We start from the raw sequence: 22301 nt of genomic DNA on the forward strand, positions 1-22301 counted from the left end.
CCAGGAGGGTACGTCATAAACAGGGAAGAGACAAAGGCAAAGTCATGTAACAGTCTGAGGTCAAAATACCAACCACACTTACCTTAAGTTATGTCTGACAGAGGTCTGAGACTGACAGCCCAGCTAAGTAGCTGCACAATCACCTGGGACAGGGAACACCTGAAGACAGCTTAGAACCTCCCAGTCTTAGACTGAATGGATGAGCTTTCAATCAAAACACTGACAGCTCAGTACACCCCTGCAGCAGACTGGATGACTGTGCTGTCAATCAAAGTACTGACAGCTTCAGCATGCCTGTGCACCAGATTGGATGGCTGAGCCATCAGTCTGCATCCCATACACACTGAGGGGTGGAGTCATGACACCTTAAACTTTCCTTCCCATGAAATGTTCTATTATTATACAAAAATAATAAAATATAAAAATATATACTTATTTAGTATCACTGCAATCCCGAAGCAATATCTGGTCCATTCGGAACTCTGAGGACCACAGCAGCTGTGAGTGGCTGCAGTGGTCAGGGTGCTAGAAGAGCAAATTATCAGAGAAACATCTAATAATGTGATATTCTAGTCCAATCACAGGCTGTAGCAGTCCTGTGACATTCAAATAGAGCAGTCATTTCTTCCAGACCTGTTGCAGACCTCCTGAGAGGGCTGCATTTGATCCAAATGGGCAATGGAAGATGAGCATGCCAACATTTTCTATATTAAGCACGTGCATGCCTTAAAAACATTTTTTTCTTCTAGATTGGACAACCCATTTAACCTTTATTTTAAAACTGCTCAGTCCAGGAAAGACATGTGACACTAGTCACAACCCATGGTCAACCCATGAGTCAGTGAAGTCAGACGTTCCGGGGTCAATTCCAAAAGAGCACGTAGTAAACCAAGGGAAAATATGAAGTTATAAGTCAGGTCACATTTCAGGGTCAGAATACCAGAGAAATAGCGGATAAGCAAAGGGGCAATAACAAACGGGCAGTCAGAACACGGTCCAAAGGTGTCAGCAGCAGAAGATCAGAACTTCCAGCACAGGCATCAGGCGAACACACACCAGAGAGCATAAGCTTTTGGCTGGCAGTGATTGGAGCCAGACAGCTCAACTAAATAGCAGCACACTAAAAACAGGGAGAACCTGTGGAAATCTCTGCATCTCCAAGTCTCAGATAGGTCAACCGAGCTGTCAATCGAAGCACCGACAGCTCAGCATGTCCCAGCACAGGATAGGATGACAGAGCTGTCAATCACTGAGTCCCAGACACTCTGAGTGGAGGAATAGTGACAGGACACGTACATGAAGGGATTGCTCAAAGGTGGATAGATATTTTCAGTTTTACAATATATAATATTTGTATTTAGATGCATTAAAATGAGCACTCAAAAGCATTTTATGTGCAGTTTGGATTATGTGTTAAACCGTTTCTCAGAACGGACTAGATGGTCATACCTTTTTCAGAACCTGGATCCTCTGTTGTTTGCAGAACATCATCAGGGTGTGGTTTACACAAACCATGGAAAGACCCCAGATCAAATGAATCTTGCAGAAGCTGGACATTGACCTCAGAAGAGACGCTCATGAACCCGACAGCGTAGCCTTTGTCCTGTACAGAGAGACAACATGGCACATAGTCTTAAGGAACATTATGGTGTCAGGATTTCTGTAGCCGAATTCCGAATATAAAAACCTGGAAAACAACCCAATAAGTCAGCTGCTAAGGTATAATGTGTTCATAGTATGACATTAATGTGAAGCGCACTGTGTCCGGAGTGTATGCCTGTTGTCAGTGTGCATCTGGAGTTGGAAAGTGTAGCCAACTAAGCTTCGCAATATAAGGGCATACTGTGAACGCCATGTACTACATGGTATCTATTGTTTCATACTAAGAGTCATTGGCACCACAGGTATATTCTGTGCATGGCTTACTTAGGGGAGACTATGATACCTCCTGGAGGCAACAGCTACAGATGCAATAAGTGCCCATAGACAAGTAATACCCAGTACTGGCAGTCACTTATCATTTACCCAAATGACTGCGTTGTGTTGTTCTCCCGCTCGTTACACTAATACACAGGTGCTGATTGAATTCAGTACATCTATAGATACAGATATGGTATGATAGTAAGCGAGGAGGGTACCAATAAAACTTAACCTTTAATATATGATAGTAAAAGAGTCATGCTCAGAACCACACATATGGAAACACCAAAATAAATAATGTACACAAATTCTGTACCATGCCCAACATACATATAAAGTGCCCAAAATGACGACTAGTGCAAGTAAAATGGAAATATCTCACCCATATCCTTTGATGAGGATGTAAAATGCAGGAAATGAGGACTGGAGGACAGGAGAAAATGGTTACCCTAATATCCCCTGTTGTGCCCCATGCGTTGACTCCTGCCCTAATAAGGAATGTACCCAACAGTGAACCTAATTTAAATGAATCACAAAGTCTCTCCCTACGCGTTTCAGCCTCAATAGCGAGGTCTCATCAGAGGAGTATATGTGTTCAGTGGGGAGTATATGCGTTCAGGGGGGATTTTAGCGTGAAAGAAGATAACAAGGTTCCCAAGCAGGGTCATACAGTAGCACCGAAACCTGCAAAAGGCGTATCAGATGCCACGTATGGAGTGTCTAGCAGCGTCTGGGGGTAGGTACAGGATGCAAAATATTCTGTTGGGGCTGTGAGATGTAACCATCCTGATTTCTATGAACAGGGAAAGCACCATGTACAATGTCTTGGTTCCTATCCATGAGCAGTAGAGGACGTTTAACTGAAGCCCTGAGTAAGATAAGCATTTTCTTGGCCCTAAACATAAAGGTTTCCGGTATATTCAAAATCTGAATGAAAGAAATGGCCAGTCCCTTTATAAAATGGTGAGGGATAAAAATGGCCAACCCCTTTATAAAAAGGTGAGGAACAAAAATGGCCAACGATTCCAGAATTTCTTGGACGAACGAGGCAGAGGTTTTGTAATCCCGACCCAAAGTAGGCCATGGGAGAGTTTTACACATCCTGAGACACATGATGTTACAATCAGGGCCGACTCCAACAACATACAATAAATTGGGTACAGTAGTACAATGCAGGATGTGATGTAAATGTTTCCATAATAATTTGGGAAAGTTATGAAATGTCCTCTAAATGTCTGTTCTGTTCCTGATCTAAGGATCTCGGCTTTTAGTGGAGATGAATCTGTGCTGCACTTTATGTACATGTCAGTAGTGACCAGTGCTGTGGAGTCGTAGTATAGATGAATCTGTGCTGCACTTTATGTACATGTCAGTAGTGACCAGTGCTGTGGAGTCGTAGTATAGATGAATCTGTGCTGCACTTTATGTACATGCTCAGTAGTGACCAGTGCTGTGGAGTCGTAATTGAGATGAATCTGTGCTGCACTTTATGTACATGCTCAGTAGTGACCAGTGCTGTGGAGTCGTAGTTGAGATGAATCTGTGCTGCACTTTATGTACATGCCCAGTAGTGACCAGTGTTGTGGGCCCGGAGTCTGGGATATTGAGGAGTCGGAGTCTCAGATTTGGCTTACCCACTCCACAGCCCTGGTAACAATAATCTAAAACCACTCACAGATTAGATTCAAAGGGGAAGATTTATGATATTGTCTGAAAGCGAAACTGTCTTTGTTACCCACAGCAATCAGTAACTGGGTAGCTTTCACTTTGAATTCTGTTCTTGAAAAATGAAAGCTGTGCTGTGATTGGTTACTATGGGCTATTTCTCTTTTAGATAGTTTCCTAATTTTGTCCCATCATAAAAATGTCATCTAATGTGATTGACATTGAAGATCAGGTGTTATTATCAGACAATCTACCACTAGACTGGACCTCCAGTAGACATCAGATACCACTCCAGGGCGGTCCCTGGCACTGCAGCGGCTGACAGGAGAGTCAGAGACTCGGGTACGGAGTACAGGCGAGCGAGACAAAAGCATGGTCAGACAGTCCGAGGTCAGGGCAGGCAACACTAAACAAACTCAGAGTCAGGAGTGGAGAAGTCAGACAGAATGGATAAATGAGCCGGGTCAGAAACAGGGAAGAAGAGATAAGAAAATACACTGGCTGAACACTGGAGACGAACAAGAGCCAAAAGTTCAGGCAAAGAATGGAGGGTGGGGTGCAGGTGATAGGCCGGGGTAGCAGATCTCTGCAGGACAGAATGGATACAAAATCCTGCAGCTGCATCTCCCTATGACTCACAAACGGCAGATGTTGTGAATTTGGATTCTGGGCTCCCCCGGTGGCTACTGGTGGAATTGAACTTGTGACATCATCTTCCCTGTTCACCTGTTCTGATTAGATCTGGGTGTCGCTATATAACCTGGCTTCTCTGTTAGATGCTTGCCGGTCATCAATGTTATCAGAAGCCTCTCTGTGCTTGTTCCTGCTCCCAGACATCTACTAGATAAGTTGGACATTCGTCCATGTTTTGTTTTTGTATTTTGGTTCCAGTTCACAGCTGCAGTTTCGTTACTGTGTCTGGAAAGCTCTTGTTGATCAGGAATTGCCACTCTGGTATTATGAGTTAATGCCAGAGTCCTAAAGTAATTTCTGGATGTGTTTTGTTAGGGTTTTCTACTGACCATGAAAGTATGCTTTCTGTCTTCTGCTATCTAGAAAGCGGACCTCAAATTTGCTAAAACTATTTTCCTGCTGCGTTTGTTGTTTCATCTCATATCACCGCCAATATATGTGGGGGGCCTCTGTCTCCTTTTTGGGCATTTCTCTAGAGGTGAGTCAGGTCTTATATTTCCCTCTGCTAGCATTATTTAGTTCTCCGGCCGGCGCTGGGCATATAGGGATAAAAAGTAGGACATGCTACCTGGCTACTTCTAGATGATGCGGTAGGTTTAGTTCATGGTCAGTACAGTTACCATCTTCCGAGAGCTTGTTCCTATAGAGGCTTATGCTAGTTCTCTGGCCATGGAGATCATGACAGTTTGACCGGCCCACTAAAGGGTTAAAATCCTTGGCTGAGAAAGGAGAGAAATAAGAAGTCTGCTGAGAGTTTTTTTTTTTTTTTTTTTTTTTTTTTTTTTTTTCCCTGTGCCTGCGGGTCTGAATGAGTCCATGACAATGGCCATTCAGATCGATAGGCGTCTGCGGGAGCGCAAACCAGTGCACCATCTGGCGGTGTCCACTGAGAAGACGCCAGAAAGCATGCAGTGTGATAGAATTCTGTCCAGAAGCGAGCGGCAGAATTTTAGACGGAAAAATGGGTTGTGTTTCTATTGTGGGGATTCTACTCATGTTATATCAGCATGCTCTAAGCGTACTAAAAAGCTTGATAAATCCGTTTCCATTGGCACTTTACAGTCTAAATTTATTTTGTCTGTGACCCTGATTTGCTCTTTGTCATCTATTACTACTGACGCCTATATCGACTCTGGCGCCGCTTTGAGTCTTATGGATTGGTCCTTTGCCAATCGTTGTGGGTATGATTTAGAGCCTTTGGAAACTCTTATTCCTCTGAAGGGGATTGACTCCACCCCATTGGCTAATAATAAACCACAATACTGGACACAAGTGACTATGTGTATTAATCCGGATCACCAGGAGACTATTCGTTTTCTAGTGCTGTATAATCTACATGAGGATTTGGTGCTGGGATTGCCATGGCTGCAGTCTCACAACCCAGTCCTTGACTGGAGAGCTATGTCTGTGTTGAGCTGGGGATGTAAGGGGACTCATGGGGACGTACCTTTGGTGTCCATTTCATCATCTATCCCCTCTGAAATCCCTGAGTTCCTGTCTGACTATTGTGACGTCTTTGAAGAACCCAAGCTTGGTTCACTACCTCCGCACCGTGAGTGCGATTGTGCTATAGATTTAATTCCGGGTAGTAAATACCCAAAGGGTCGTTTATTTAATCTGTCTGTGCCTGAACATACTGCTATGCGAGAATATATAAAGGAGTCCTTGGAAAAGGGACATATTCGTCCATCGTCATCTCCCTTAGGAGCCGTTTTTTTCTTTGTGTCAAAAAAAGACGGCTCTTTGAGACCATGTATCGATTATCGGCTTTTGAATAAAATCACTGTAAAATATCAATACCCATTGCCGTTGCTGACTGATTTGTTTGCTCGCATAAAGGGGGCCAAGTGGTTCTCTAAGATTGATCTCCGTGGGGCGTATAATTTGGTGCGGATCAGGCAGGGGGATGAGTGGAAAACCGCATTTAATACGCCCGAGGGCCACTTTGAGTATTTGGTGATGCCTTTTGGTCTTTCTAATGCCCCTTCAGTCTTCCAGTCCTTTATGCATGATATTTTCCGCGATTTTTTGGATAAATTTATGATAGTGTATCTGGATGATATTCTGATTTTTTCGGATGACTGGGACTCTCATGTCCGGCAAGTTAAGAGGGTTTTTCAGGTTTTGCGGTCTAATTCTCTGTGTGTCAAGGGTTCTAAGTGCGTTTTTGGGGTTCAGAGAATTTCCTTTTTGGGATATATTTTTTCTCCCTCTTCCATTGAGATGGATCCTGTCAAGGTTCAAGCTATTTGTGATTGGACGCAGCCCTCTTCTCTTAAAAGTCTTCAGAAATTTTTGGGCTTTGCCAACTTTTATCGTCGATTTATTTCTGGTTTTTCGGATGTCGTTAAGCCATTGACCGATTTGACTAGACAGGGTGCTGATGTTGCTAATTGGTCCCCTGATGCTGTGGAGGCCTTTCAGGAGCTTAAGCGCTGTTTTTCTTCTGCCCCTGTGTTGCGTCAGCCTGATGTGACTCTTCCTTTTCAGGTTGAGGTCGACGCTTCTGAGATCGGAGCTGGGGCAGTGTTGTCGCAGAAAAGTTCTGACTGCGCCATGATGAGGCCTTGTGCCTTCTTTTCCCGTAAATTTTCGCCCGCTGAGCGGAATTATGATGTTGGGAATCGGGAGCTTTTGGCCATGAAGTGGGCGTTTGAGGAGTGGCGCCATTGGCTCGAGGGGGCCAGACATCAGGTGGTGGTATTGACTGACCACAAAAATTTGATTTATCTTGAGACCGCCAGGCGCCTGAATCCTAGACAGGCGCGCTGGTCATTATTTTTTTCTCGGTTTAATTTTGTGGTATCGTACCTACCAGGTTCTAAGAATGTTAAGGCGGATGCCCTTTCTAGGAGTTTTGAGCCTGATTCACCTGGCAACTCTGACCCCACAGGTATTCTTAAGGAGGGAGTTATCTTGTCAGCCGTTTCTCCAGACCTGCGGCGGGCCTTGCAGGAGTTTCAGGCGGATAGACCGGATCGTTGTCCGCCTGATAGGCTGTTTGTTCCTGATGATTGGACCAGTAAAGTCATCTCTGAGGTGCATTCTTCTGCGTTGGCAGGTCATCCTGGAATTTTTGGTACCAGGGATTTGGTGGCAAGATCCTTCTGGTGGCCTTCCCTGTCACGAGATGTGCGAGGCTTTGTGCAGTCTTGTGACGTTTGTGCTCGGGCCAAGCCTTGTTGTTCTCGGGCTAGTGGATTATTGTTGCCCTTGCCTATTCCTAAGAGGCCTTGGACACACATCTCGATGGATTTTATTTCAGATCTGCCTGTTTCTCAGAAGATGTCTGTCATCTGGGTGGTGTGTGACCGTTTTTCTAAGATGGTTCATTTGGTTCCCCTGCCCAAATTGCCTTCTTCTTCCGAGTTGGTGCCCCTGTTTTTTCAAAATGTTGTTCGTTTGCATGGTATTCCTGAGAATATCGTTTCTGACAGAGGAACCCAATTTGTGTCTAGATTTTGGCGGGCATTTTGTGCTAGGATGGGCATAGATTTGTCTTTTTCGTCTGCTTTTCACCCTCAGACTAATGGCCAGACCGAGCGGACTAATCAGACCCTGGAGACATATCTGAGGTGTTTTGTGTCTGCTGACCAGGATGATTGGGTTGCTTTTTTGCCATTGGCGGAGTTCGCCCTCAATAATCGGGCCAGCTCTGCCACCTTGGTTTCCCCGTTTTTCTGTAATTCGGGGTTCCATCCTCGATTTTCCTCCGGTCAGATGGAATCCTCGGATTGTCCTGGAGTGGATGCGGTGGTGGAGAGATTGCATCATATCTGGGGGCAGGTGATGGACAATTTAAAGTTGTCCCAGGAGAAGACTCAGCTTTTTGCCAACCGTCACCGTCGTGTTGGTCCTCGGCTTTGTGTTGGAGATTTGGTGTGGTTGTCTTCTCGTTTTGTCCCTATGAGGGTCTCATCTCCTAAGTTTAAGCCTCGGTTCATCGGTCCGTATAAAATATTGGAGATTCTTAACCCTGTTTCCTTCCGTTTGGACCTCCCTGCATCCTTTTCTATTCATAACGTTTTTCATCGGTCGTTATTGCGCAGGTATGAGGCACCGGTTGTGCCTTCCGTTGAGCCTCCTGCTCCGGTGTTGGTTGAGGGTGAGTTGGAGTACGTTGTGGAAAAAATCCTAGACTCCCGTGTTTCCAGACGGAGACTCCAGTATCTGGTCAAGTGGAAGGGATATGGCCAGGAGGATAATTCTTGGGTCACTGCATCTGATGTTCATGCCTCTGATCTGGTTCGTGCCTTTCATAGGGCCCATCCTGATCGCCCTGGTGGTTCTGGTGAGGGTTCGGTGCCCCCTCCTTGAGGGGGGGGTACTGTTGTGAATTTGGATTCTGGGCTCCCCCGGTGGCTACTGGTGGAATTGAACTTGTGACATCATCTTCCCTGTTCACCTGTTCTGATTAGATCTGGGTGTCGCTATATAACCTGGCTTCTCTGTTAGATGCTTGCCGGTCATCAATGTTATCAGAAGCCTCTCTGTGCTTGTTCCTGCTCCCAGACATCTACTAGATAAGTTGGACATTCGTCCATGTTTTGTTTTTGTATTTTGGTTCCAGTTCACAGCTGCAGTTTCGTTACTGTGTCTGGAAAGCTCTTGTTGATCAGGAATTGCCACTCTGGTATTATGAGTTAATGCCAGAGTCCTAAAGTAATTTCTGGATGTGTTTTGTTAGGGTTTTCTACTGACCATGAAAGTATGCTTTCTGTCTTCTGCTATCTAGAAAGCGGACCTCAAATTTGCTAAAACTATTTTCCTGCTGCGTTTGTTGTTTCATCTCATATCACCGCCAATATATGTGGGGGGCCTCTGTCTCCTTTTTGGGCATTTCTCTAGAGGTGAGTCAGGTCTTATATTTCCCTCTGCTAGCATTATTTAGTTCTCCGGCCGGCGCTGGGCATATAGGGATAAAAAGTAGGACATGCTACCTGGCTACTTCTAGATGATGCGGTAGGTTTAGTTCATGGTCAGTACAGTTACCATCTTCCGAGAGCTTGTTCCTATAGAGGCTTATGCTAGTTCTCTGGCCATGGAGATCATGACAGGCAGAGCTGGAAGAGAATCACCAGACAGCTTAAAGTGAGGTCAACGCATTTCGAGCTATACTATTGCCTGAGGAACAAGAGCTAATATAGCTCGGAAAGCTTAGCATAATATGTCTTTTTAACTTTTGTTTTTCATGTTTTAATCTTCAAATAAACGTGATGCTTTAATGAACTTTGTGGTTGCTGGATTTTCCACATTTTTTTCATGGCTCACTTGCTCAAGAAACCAGCCTGAAGCCTCCATGCACTGCACCCTCATCCTAGGCATTTCTCAACCCAGTGAGCTAATGATTGCTTCATTGTGTTTTTGTAGCTCAGAGCGATGGTCAGGTACTGGGTGGATCAGTGAGTATGGTGGCTCTTAGGAGGCGTGAGAGTGACAGGTGTAACACACAGGTTAAAAAATAGAGTAAAAACATTGTGAACGTGCCACATGTTCTACCTCACTATCCGCTCAGATGGGAGGAACAGACCGAAAGGGGAAAATCCAAACCTAACAGAACTTTTTTCCTCTCTCTGTGTTTTGTTCTACATCAGAGCCTGAGCAGAAGTGGAGGCTCTGCTACCCTGTAACATGGCTGATTAACCAATCCATCTACCATATGTAGCCGGAGACATGCCAGCTTTATACTCGGCAGGGAAAACTGGCATCACGCTTGGCTCAGACGGGCTTGTCTATCCACAGTGCTGGTGAGAACTCGCGCCTGAAAGGTCTCTTCTGTCTATTCCAGTTCTGGAGGCTGGTGGCACGGATCTATTATTTATTGTGTTGCTTTCTACACTAATGACTCATTGTCAGATGCAATTATCTCTATAGCAATATGCATAGCACATATGGGAAGTCACAAGGAAACCTCCAGTCTTATGGTGAAATACACATAGCAGGAGTAGTGCAATACATGAGGCAATATGGACTTGTGTACCTACACTACAACAGTACTGAGGAATTTCAGAAATGAGTAGAGTCTATGACGGGCATATAGCAGAACAGGAGAACTGAAAGGGTTAAGAACAGCTTAATTCTGGCCTCTGGGACACTCCCTGGAGTGCTGCGTCCCCTTCAATGTGTTTCCCTGCATAGCAGAACTTCTGGAGTGGTTACAACTGTGCAGGAGCAGCACTGTGACTCGATTGAATATACTATGGAAGTACACGGCACTCCTTGGTTTGGAGCTGTGGTTGCTCAAGTAGGGTTCCAACCCATTGATAAGGAAGCAAGAAACTAGGAACTCAAATTTCAGTGAATAAAACAAATTTTTAATGCAACCTGAATGGTTGTTAACGCTGCGGTAATAGTGATCTTCTCTGCAGAGAGATGGCAGATCGCTATTACCGCAGCGCTGCAATCTGGCAGATAATAAGCAGAGTACTACACCGCAATCAGTTCTGATGAAGGTCTAATGTAAGGACCGAAATGTTAGCAACTATTTGGATTGCCATTAAAAATTTGTTTCATTCATTGCAATAGAAGTGCCAAGTGTCTTGCTTACTTATCCATTGAAGTGCATGGGGTCGACAGTACTTACTTGCACAAAAGGGGCCTCAGGAGAGCCACAGAGCAGAGGGAACTAAATCAGAGCTGAGGCCCATGATCAAGGTTAGTTGGGGGTCAAAGAGGTGAGGATCTCACTGATCATAAAATAATATCCTAGCAATAAATGATAAATGTATAACCATTGGGGTTTTGGTTGCTGGAACCCTCACTGATCACAGGTAAGGGAGTCCCTGAGTCCCCTGTACGAATGCAGTCGTAGTGAGCATGTGTGACCACTGCTCCGGTCACTGTCTATAGTAGTGCTGGTTGCACATGCTCACTACTCATTTACATAGGGGATCATGTGTTCGACTGGTTCGGCCGACGATCTAATGTGCATGGGGTCTGACTGCTGGTTGATCGTGCACATTTCAGACTGCTGATCGCATTGTTTTACCAGAGATAAGCCATTGGCCAACGTGTCAGCTGGCGGCTTTTTCATAGAGTACACAGGAGCGCTCGGCTGAGCAAACACCCCTGTGTATGGGTGTATGGAAATGTCAGCTGCGATGTAATATGTACGGCCAGCCATACATAACGCAGAGGGCAATCTGAAGATATGACTTCTCACTATAATCAATGTATATGACACTGAAATTACTGGTTCTAAATTAGGTAACAAGTAAAAAATGAATTGTATTTTTTTTGTTATATGGTTTTTTTTATGTGTCACCTATCTACAGCATGGAGTCTGATCGCTGAGACGATTCTGGCTGATCCTACTAGAGGGGTCATAAAGTTCCCTGTGTGAATGTAGCAGTATGACTGATCACTTCTATGACTGATGGGTCTAACAACTCCTCAGTCCAATAGAAATGAATAGAGAGGTGGTCTCGCAACACTGCTTTATTCATGCCATGGACTTTGGGATCCTCACTTACGATATCGGCCAGGGTTCCAGCAGCTGAATGACTATAGAGCATACAGTACATTTATTACTAATCCTGTGAATAGGTGATGAATATACAGTTTTGGCCAAAAGTTTCGAGACTGACACAAATTATGGTTTTCACAAAGTTTGCTGCTTCAGTTTTTATAGTTACAGATTGCATTAATTTCAAATTGTTAGGCATCAGAAGGATTGCAAAAGTTGCAAAGTCATTCTTTGCCATGTAAATTGGCTTAATAAAAAAAAATATTATAAAAGACAGGCTCAGTTGCTGGGAAGAAATCTTCAGGCTATGTGCACAAGTATAATGGTTCTCTGCGCATTTTTCCGCAGCGGAATTGATAAATCTGCAGGGCAAAAACGATGCTTTTTTGCTGCAGATTTATCGCGGATTTACTGCGGTTTTTCTGCGGATTTCACTGCGGTTTTACAACTGCGGTTTTCTATTGGAGCAGGTGTAAAGCTGCTGCGGAATCCGCAGAAAGAAGTGACATGCTCCGGAATGTAAACCGCTGCGTTTCCGCACGTTTTTTTCCGCAGCATGGGCACAGCGTTTTCTGTTTTCCATAGGTTTACATTGTAATGTAAACTCATGGGAAACTGCTGCGGACCCACAGCTGCGGAAACGCTGCGGATCCGCAGCAAAATCAGCAGCGTGTGCACAAATCCTCAGGGCGCCCAAGAAAGTCCAGCAAGTACCAGGACCATCTCCTAAAGAGGATTCATCTAGGAGATCACTTGAACACCAGCAGAGCTTGCTCAGGAATGGCAGCAGGCAGGTGTAAGGGCTTCTTCATGCACAGTGAGGCAAAGCCTTTTGAAGGCTCACCTGGTGTCAAAAAGAAAGCCACTTTGCTATAAAAAAAACCCATCAAGGGCAAACTGACATTCTGCAGGAAGTAAAGGGATTGGATAGAGGACTCAGGTAAAGCATTTTTTTGGATAAACCGCCCTTCAGACTGTTTGGAACATCTGAAAGAATGATTGTCTGGAGAAAAAATGGTGAGCGGTACTATGAGTCCCGTGTCATCTCAACAGTAAAGCATCCTGGACCATGTATGTGTGGGGCTGTTTTTCCTCCAAGGAAGTGGGCCCACTCACTGTCATGAATAAAGAACGGGATCTAAACTTCCTCCAAAAGCAACTGCTCCCAACAATCCAGGAGGGTAAAGTGTCAACTAAGTAGCTGGATGAACATAACAGTGTTGTCATTAATCAGGATTTGGCTCAGAAGCTGATATCCAGCTGCCAGGACGAAGGGCAGAAGTCTTGAAAGATAAGGGTCAACCCTATAAATGTTGAGTCTTGGCATAAACTTGATGACTTTGTCAATAAAAGTTTAAAACCTTTTGAAATGCTTATAAATGCACTTCAGTAACCATAGAAACATTATACTAAAAGATCGAAAAACACTGAAGCAACAAACGTGAAATCCCAAATTTGTGTCAATCTCCAAACTTTTGGCGATTTAGTTGGAAAACCCTTTTAAATCTGATTAGCTCCTCTGCTCCTAGTATTCATTCAACCTTTGGAAAAATACACAAGCAGAAATGCACATGAACCATATGTTAGGGAATTGAGGAAAACCATTCCTCATATTGCAGACATATTTAAAAATATGCAGTGTAGTGACAGAAGGATAGTGATAACTATTTGGTTGGATTGATGGATATCTTCTTGTCTATGGTCAGCTTTGGACATCACGCATCCGACCAGAATAGGGATAAACTCATGTAGAATAAAACGCACAAACCTCACAAATGACGGCATGGTTGTGCTCATCTTGTGCCTTGATAAGTTCTGCCAGGAAATACTCTCCGTATGTGGCAGTCAGGGCGTCATTGTGGCGAAGAAAAATTGGTATCAGGTCGTCATGATCTTCTACCCTAAGAAAGCAAAATGGTCATTTTTCAACATGCGAGTCTGCAGATCAGAGTACTGACTACACATTACGGATATGTATTATAGATCTACGTTTATTATTTAATATACTTATATAGCCGAAACACATTCTGCGGCACTGTACAGAGATTTCCATCACGGTCTCCATTGAGACTCATAATTTAAATTTCAAACTGACCTATCAGTATGGTTATTGGAATGTGGAAAAAAACGGAGTATCAGAGGTAACCTACACAAATATATAAAGAGCATAATAAAGCCTTGCACAGGGTTATTGGTCAGATTGAAAGGGTATGCGTTTTTTTTGTACGTTTTTTATGCATTTTTTTCCTACTCATTGGAATGGACGAAAAAAGTAGCAAAATTGCTGAAAGGATTGACATGCTCAAGATTTGAAACTGCTTCAAATTTACAAAAATAAATAAATAAACGACGTGTGCATGAGATTTCAGAAATCTCAGTCAATTTGCTGGTACATTAAAGGGGTTGTCCTCTACTAGGACAGCCCATTCTTGATCAAAATGTTTGGCCCCATAAAATAATAAAGCTTATACTCGCCTCCTGTGCCGGCGCCGTTCCCGCAGTGTCAGCACTTCCTCCCCCGAGGCTCTGCTGCAGTGTTGTGACACGGACCCCGACATCCAATCAGCACTGGCATAACTGTCTCCGCCTTTGGGCAAATCGAACAGGAAGAGGAAATCTGGGCTGCAGCTGATCTCGGACTTCCTCTTCATGGTCAATTCGACAGGAGGAGGGGCTAGTGACACCAGCGCTGATTGGCCATCGAGGTCACATGTCACAACACCGCACGAGGCCTCTGGGACTCATGGGAGGTGAGTATAGGTTTTATTATTTTATCGGGCAAAGCAAGTGGTATTTGAAGAAGTTGTGCAAATAGTGGATAACTTCTTTAAGATGCTTTGTTTTTTTCTTTTTGCTGCAAAAATGCAACATGTGAACAAGCCTAAACTCAGGACTACAGTCTTTCCAGGTAAATGTGCTGCAGATAACCACTGATCCACCCTGATGTAGTCTGTATTATGTATTAGCCGGTTATCGGGTATGTGCGTTTCACTTTTGCTCAATGCTTCAAAGGCACATTGTATCACGTCAAACAAAATTTTGGCATTGACATGCCCAAGTATTGGTATCAAGGGGATCCATGGACCACTGAAGACAGAAAAAAAATCAATAAAATACAAATATACAGTCAGAAGAAAAAGAGGACTGTCTTACAAATTAATACATATCCACTGTGTAAATATTGTTGGAGTTGTAAAAATGAAGTTAGGAAATTATATGCAAAAAATGATATTATTCAAGATCAAATTATTTAAACCAAAAACTAATCACTTTTGTTTAAAATGTCCAGATTCTGACTTACTGAGTCTATTTCTAAAAGAAAAATATGCCATTAATATTTCTTATGAGACTTTTATTACATCCATTTGTATTGTCTCATTCTGTAACACTATATCATTAATATATCGGGTTTTTTTTTTGTTTCCTGGTTTGTAGCGCCCTTATGGTAACACTGATTATTAAAAGAGCTGCAGCGCCCCCCTGTGGTTAAAACATTACAAAACATTTTCTGTTGCTTAAGTTTAAAGCGCACTGAATGACTACGGATAATGTGTCATCTGCAGACGTCAGAGCCTGCATAAAGTGGAATGAGTGACTGGTCCATGCTCTTCCTACGGTAACAATACACCATATGTGTTTGCATATTTTTCATGAGATGGAGAATGTGTAGTGAGCTCTAATGCAACCTCTCTTATCAAAGCACTTACGGTTTATAACCTGATGCCTCCTTTTCTTACCCTTGCAGTGCAAATTTACATGCGGGCAGGTAAAACAGAAGCTGATATTCATTTAAGAGAAATGGTGTTCAGGTCGTCATGATCTTCATCAATGTCAAAAAATAGATCTCCATTGAAAAGGCTTGAGTGGGGGTAAGGTCCACCGGAGATCCAGGTGAAGCCAAGAACTGAGCCAACATACAGTTTAGTGCATTTATTCAAAATGATTGCCAATCCCAGTGCCGAGTTACAAGTCAATAGTAGTTTTATTTGTAAAGTTTAAGAGCTATACACACATATACACAATTAATGTAAAAGCATTGATGAACTGCACGTCCCAGCAGCCTCTATGTTCGGCCTTACTTTTATAGTGATCTCGAACCTTCTACTTGGATGGATCTCTCATTTTACAGTTATATGAAAAATGATGGGCACCCCTATTAATCTTAAGCTTAATGTTTTATAAAAATTGTTTTTTTTTGCAACAGCTATTTCAGTTTCATATATCTAATAACTGTTGGACACAGTAATGTTTCTGCCTTGAAATGAGGTTTATTGTACTAACAGAGAATGTGCAATCTGCATTCAAACAAAATTTGACAGGTGCATAAGTATGGGCACCTCACCAGAAAAGTGACATTAATATTTAGTAGATCCTCCTTTTGCAAAAATAACAGCCTCTAGTTGCTTCCTGTAGCTTTTAATGAGTTCCTGGATCCTGGATGAAGGTATTTTTGACCATTCCTCTTTACAAAACAATTCCAGTTCAGTTAAGTTTGATGGTCGCCGAGCATGGACAGCCCTCTTCAAATGATCCCACAGATGTTCAATGATATTCAGGTCTGGGGACTGGGATGGCCATTCCAGAACAGTGTAATTGTTCCTCTGCATGAATGCCTGAGTAGATTTGGAGCGGTGTTTTGGATCATTGTCTTGCTGAAAGATCCATCCCTTGCGTAACTTCAACTTTGTCACTGAATCATGAACATTATTGTCAAGAATCTGCTGATACTGAGAGGAATCCATGCGTCCCTCAACTTTAACAAGATTCCTGGTGCCGGCATTGGCCACACAGCCCCAAAGCATGATGGAACCTCCACCAAATTTTACTGTGGGTAGCAAGTGTTTTTCTTGGAATGCTGTGTTTTTTTGCCGCCATGCATAATGCCTTTTTGTATGACCAAACAACTCAATCTTGGTTTCATCAGTCCACAGGACCTTCTTCCAAAAAGAAATTGGCTTCTCCAAATGTGCTTTTGCATACCTCAGCCGACTCTGTTTGTGGCGTGCATGCAGAAACGGCTTCTTTCGTATCACTCTCCCATACAGCTTCTCCTTGTGCAAAGTGCGTTGTATAGTTGACCGATGCACAGTGACACCATCTGCAGCAAGTTGATGCTGCAGCTCTCTGGAGATGGTCTGAGGATTGTCCTTGACTGATCTCACCATTCTTCTTCTCTGCCTTTCTGATGTTTTTCTTGGCCTGCCACTTCTGGCCTTAACAAGAACTGTACCTGTAGACGAAAAGAGACGGCAGCACTCACCGGTCTTCAAAGCAGGTAACACTTTATTGCTATAAAATCTTCACGGCTCGGGGATGCATGTACAGATGAGTGTGCAGGTCAAATGAAGGCCATCACACAAAGAAAGGCTGAAAAATTGCTGCCGGAGTTCCCCATAAAGCCACACTGGTACCATGTCCCGAAAATACATAAGGAGAGGGCAAACCCACCGGGGCGGCCCATTGTGTCCGGAGTAGGCTCATTAACTGAGCCGCTCTTGCAATACATTGATTGGCTGTTGCGGCCCTTGTTAACAAGTATTCCTTCATATGTAAAGGATACCAATTCCTTTTTGACAAACATCAAATAATTCAGCTGGCAACCAGGATTCATGTTAGCCTCGGCGGATGTGGTCAATTTGTATACGCGGATCCCACAGAAAGGAGGGGTTGAGTCAGTAAGACAGATCCTGGGTACCATCAATAGAGATCCTAATTTCATCAATTTTGTTTGTGACAGCCTTATGTTTATTCTAACACACAATGCGTTTACCTTTATGGACCTCTGGTACATTCAGATTGCTGGTACTGCCATGGGGACTAGGCAGCATGTACATTTGCTATCCATTATTTAGGTCATTTTGAGGAAACATATATAGTCGGCCGAAGATATTTTTCTGAAATACATCAAACTGTACCTCAGATATGTCGATGATCTGTTCTTTGTGTGGGATGGATCAGAGGAGATTTTTGTAGAATTTATCGGTTACCTTAATAACAACACCATGGGAATGTCCTTCACGTCCTGTTTTGGGGGATCCCAATTAGATTTTCTAGATGTGTCTATAAAAATTGAGGAATGGGAAGTACGTACCTCCCTGTATCGGAAACCGGTAGGTACTAATTCAGTCATGCACTATGATAGTTATCACCCCACTCACACAAAACGCTCATTGCCATATAGCCAACTTTTGAGAACACGTAAGTCCAATAATACCCAAGAGGGCTTTGAGAGACAAGCACGAGAACTAGGACAGAGACTAAGAAAGAGAGGATATCCTGATAAAGTCTGGCAAGAAACAGTAAGCAGAATGAGTGAGGAAAGTCGCACAAATACCCGGGAGATACGAGATAAAAAAAGAAAAAAGGTTTACATTTTGTTTCCAATATGGCCCAATAGACCAACATATACGAGCCGCCATCAGAAAGAATTGGCATATGTTGGAAAAAGATAAAGATCTAGCTAGTGCAGTGGCTAGGGGCCCTTTAATTTCCAACAGACGCAGTACGACAGTAAGGGATTTGTTGGTGCGGAATCGCATTACAAAAGAAAAAACAAACAATTGGTTACAGAAAGGTGCCCCCAAGGGTAATTATCGATGTGGACACTGTTCATATTGCGAGTATCATGTTACAGAGCGGGTCTTGAACATAGGACCCATTACTCATAAAGTAACTCACTTCATATCATGTAAAACAGATTACGTTGTATATGTGCTTTTCTGCCCATGTGGGCGGTTTTATATAGGCAAAACTATACGGCACCTTTATATACGATTTAGGGAGCATTTTAAATCCGTGATATCTGGTAAACGGGTCCTTAGGCTTATTCACCATATCCGAGAAGCCCATGGGGGGAACCCCAGAGTTATGTCCTTTGCTGGAATTCAGTGTCAGGACTCTGAAAATTTTTTGCCTTTTGTGCATTACTGCCCTTTTCCAAGATGGCATCTTTGGTCTCATGTGCACTGTGTCTTCCTGCTATAAAACTCCAACCCAGCCTTCAGTCTGTGCTAGAGTATTCTGCCTTGCATCCAGCTCCTGATCTCTGGTGACTCCCTGGCTATATACCTGCTCCTGTGAACCTGTGTGGTGATCTTGCTACTCTGCTCTGAGTTCCTGCTGCATACACCAGTTTCTAGTAATCCTCCTTCATCTGCTGCTCGTGTTTTACTTCTATCTGCATTTGCTGGACATGTAAGCTGTTTCCTGCTCTGCAAAAACCTGAGACTATTAACCAGGCCTCCCTGGTTAAGCTAAGATATGATTTGAACTGCCTTATAAGCTTATCTATCTGTGTTTGGACTAAGACAAGGATTTATTCGTGTCAAGTATCCTCAAGAATAACTGTGCTTCATAGTCTTTCTGCTTGATTGCATTTTCCTCTGAAGTTTCCTATAGACTGCTAAGCTGCGTTTAATATTTACACCAAGTGTTGTGGACTTGAGTTTCTCTCTGCAACTGTTTGAATCACCAAGTGATAATATAGACTTTACCACTTATAAAACTGTGTCCTGTAGTTGTCTTGTTCCATGCAAAGAGTCTCCTGAGTTATCCCCTATAATTATTACAGGATACTCTAGCCATAAAAAAAAGGAGACTGCTGGAACAATGACTGCAGAAAGCAGATTAGAGCAGGTGTTTTCCATAATTAGATCACTGCAGAAAGATGTGGAAGGTCTGCAAAAGAAGTTTGGAAGCTTTGAACACAATCAACATGTGTTGGACAAACTTTGCAGGACTTAAGCAACCGCATGGCAGCCCAGGAAAACAAACTTGCTGGCATAGAGTCCCAGTATGGACGGGCTTTTCAGGACATAAGCACGCAAATAGCTGCACAAGTGACTTTACCCTCTGGGCAACCGCCACCAGCTAGCCCACCTAAGTTGCCCCCATTCAGATTTAATGGTGATCGCGACAAATTTCGTGGCTTTGTGAATCAATGTATGCAATATTTTGATGTGCATGCTGACTGTTCTCCTGATAGATTCAAAGTATTGTGTGTAATAATGCTACTAACCTCACGAGCGCTCGCCTGGGCGAATCCGATGATTGAGTCTCGTGACCCACGGTTAAATAACTTGGATGATTTCTTGGCCGCTATGGCATTAATGTTTGATGACCCTAATAGCCATGCAACCGCTGAATCTGCTTTGTTGTCTTTACGCCAGGCTAAACGTTCTGTTATTGAGTATGCCACTGAATTCAGGAGATTAGCGGTAGATACCAATTGGGACAGTTATGCACAATTGCCTATTTTTAAAAGGGGTCTGTCTAGTATTATAAAAGATGAACTAGCTCGCTCTGAGTCACCACAAGAGCTAGAGACATTTATACAGCATTGTGTGCGCATAGACATTCGCCTTACTGAGCGTAGGCAGGAGAAATTTGCTGCATATAACCGTATTTCTAACTTTTCCCTTCCTTCCAAAGAGCCTGCAGGTAAAACCTCTCGGGAGGTGGAGGAGGTGCCCATGCAAATTGATTCCATTCAGAGGCGCGAGATCAATGAGCGCCGGGAGCAACGCCTTCGTGAAAGTCTATGTTTATACTGCGGCCAGTCTGACCACTTCTTGATCAATTGTCCTAAGTGTCCTAGACGGCCTAACAAGGTGCTAGCAGCAGTAGGGGAGTATGAGAACTGTGATGATGAATCTGACATCTCTGAATGTAGCCTGCCTTTAAACGCTGTATTCCATTCACTTTCTATGACTTCACCCCCCCAAGGAGCTGAAGGAGAAGAACTCTCACTGTTCTCTCCCTATTAAGATCCTGTGTTCAGGACAGTGGATTTCCAGTGCAGCTATGATTGACTCAGGTGCAGGTGGCAATTTCATGGATATCGCATTTGCCAAGGAACATGGTATTGAAATTCAGCAAAGAGCCTCTCCAATTACCATGGAAACAGTGGATGGGTCACCTTTAATCTCTGGTTCTGTGGATCAGGAGACCGTACCCCTTGAAATTTTGTTGGAGCCTAATCATCAGGAGCAACTTTCTTTCTTGCTAATTTCTTCTCCTCATTTTCCTGTGATTTTAGGCATTCCTTGGTTGCGTTCTCAGAACCCAATTATCAACTGGGAGACCAAGGAGATTATCTTTCCAACAAGGAGCAACTCAGCATTAACAGAAGCTGTCCCTGAGTCCACGGCTACGGAACCACATGTACAGGTATTTTCTTTACCTCCAGCATATAAAGAGTTCTCTGACATCTGTGACAAGACGAATGCAGATCAGCTTCCTCCACACAGGCATTATGACTGTCCCATTGAGCTACTTCCTGGGGCAGCTAATCCTTTTGGTAACGTATACCCTTTGGCGGCACCTGAGCTTCAAGCCTTAAAGGAGTATATTGATGAAAATCTGGCCAAAGGCTTCATACGTCCTTCTTCCTCACCAGCAGGGGCACCTATATTTTTTGTAAAAAAGAAGGATGGGACCCTGAGACCCTGTGTTGACTATTGGGAACTCAATAAGGTAACCGTACGAAACCGTTACCCTTTGCCTCTGATTCCTGAATTACTGGAAAGAGTCTGTCATGCTAAGGTGTTCTCTAAACTGGATCTTCGTGGGGCTTATAATTTGGTGTATATTCGTTCAGGGGATGAGTGGAAGACAGCATTCCGATGCCGGTATGGACACTTTGAATATCTTGTGATGCCCTTCGGGCTTTGTAATGCCCCTGCAACGTTTCAACACCTTGTTAATGACATTTTCAGAGATTTGTTGGACCAGTTTGTGGTGATCTATTTGGACGATATTCTAATCTTTTCTGACTCTCTACAGGAACATGAAGAACATGTCAAAGCTGTTTTAAGCTGTCTGAAAGAGAACCATCTGTATATCAAGCCGGAGAAATGCGAGTTCCATCGTTCTGAGATACAGTTCTTAGGTTATATCATCTCTCCCCAGGGGCTGAACATGGAATCTGGTAAGATTCAGGCTATCCTTGACTGGCCGGTGCCCAAGAACGTTAAGGAGGTCCAACGTTTTATTGGTTTTGCAAATTTCTACAGACGCTTCATTCGAAATTTTTCTGATATTGTCCGTCCCATTACTTCCTTGACAAAGAAGGAAAAGCCCTTTAAGTGGTCATCACAGGCTCAAGAAGCTTTTGATCGACTTAAGATCTGTTTCACATCAGCACCGCTGTTGATACACCCAGATCCAACACTTTCATTCATTGTGGAGGTGGACGCTTCTGATAATGCTTTGGGGGCTATTCTCTCCCAAAGAACTGAAGAAACGGGTCTGCTAAATCCTTGTGCTTTCTTTTCCCGTGGACTAACCTCAGCAGAGAAGAATCACGACGTGGGAGACAAGGAATTGCTGGCTATTATTGCGGCTTTCAAAGAATGGAGGCATCATCTGCAAGGAGCTGCACAACAGATCATAGTGCTAACTGACTATCGCAATTTAGAGTTCCTTAGATCCGCTAGATGTCTTTTTCCTCGTCAGGCTCGATGGAACTTATTTTCAAATCAATTTAACTTTGTTATCTCGTACCGCCCAGGTTCTCGTAATGGGAATGCTGATGCTTTGTCCCGAATCCATGCTGCGG

General features: G+C 43.5%; 1 protein-coding gene across 3 annotated transcripts in view; it reads right to left on the bottom strand.

The window, feature by feature from the left end:
• Positions 1-22301, bottom strand: part of CFAP61 (cilia and flagella associated protein 61) — a 416189-nt gene that overhangs the window by 366468 nt on the left and 27420 nt on the right. For all 3 annotated transcript variants that reach the window (XM_077282796.1, XM_077282793.1, XM_077282795.1), the window contains exons 7-8: positions 13512-13644; positions 1450-1603 (exon numbers count right to left, since the gene is read on the bottom strand). In XM_077282796.1, coding sequence (XP_077138911.1) covers positions 1450-1603; positions 13512-13644 — 287 coding nt within the window. The remainder of the gene's footprint in view (positions 1-1449; positions 1604-13511; positions 13645-22301) is intronic.

Source organism: Ranitomeya variabilis, chromosome 2, assembly GCF_051348905.1.
Source record: "Ranitomeya variabilis isolate aRanVar5 chromosome 2, aRanVar5.hap1, whole genome shotgun sequence".
Lineage (NCBI taxonomy): Eukaryota > Metazoa > Chordata > Amphibia > Anura > Dendrobatidae > Ranitomeya > Ranitomeya variabilis.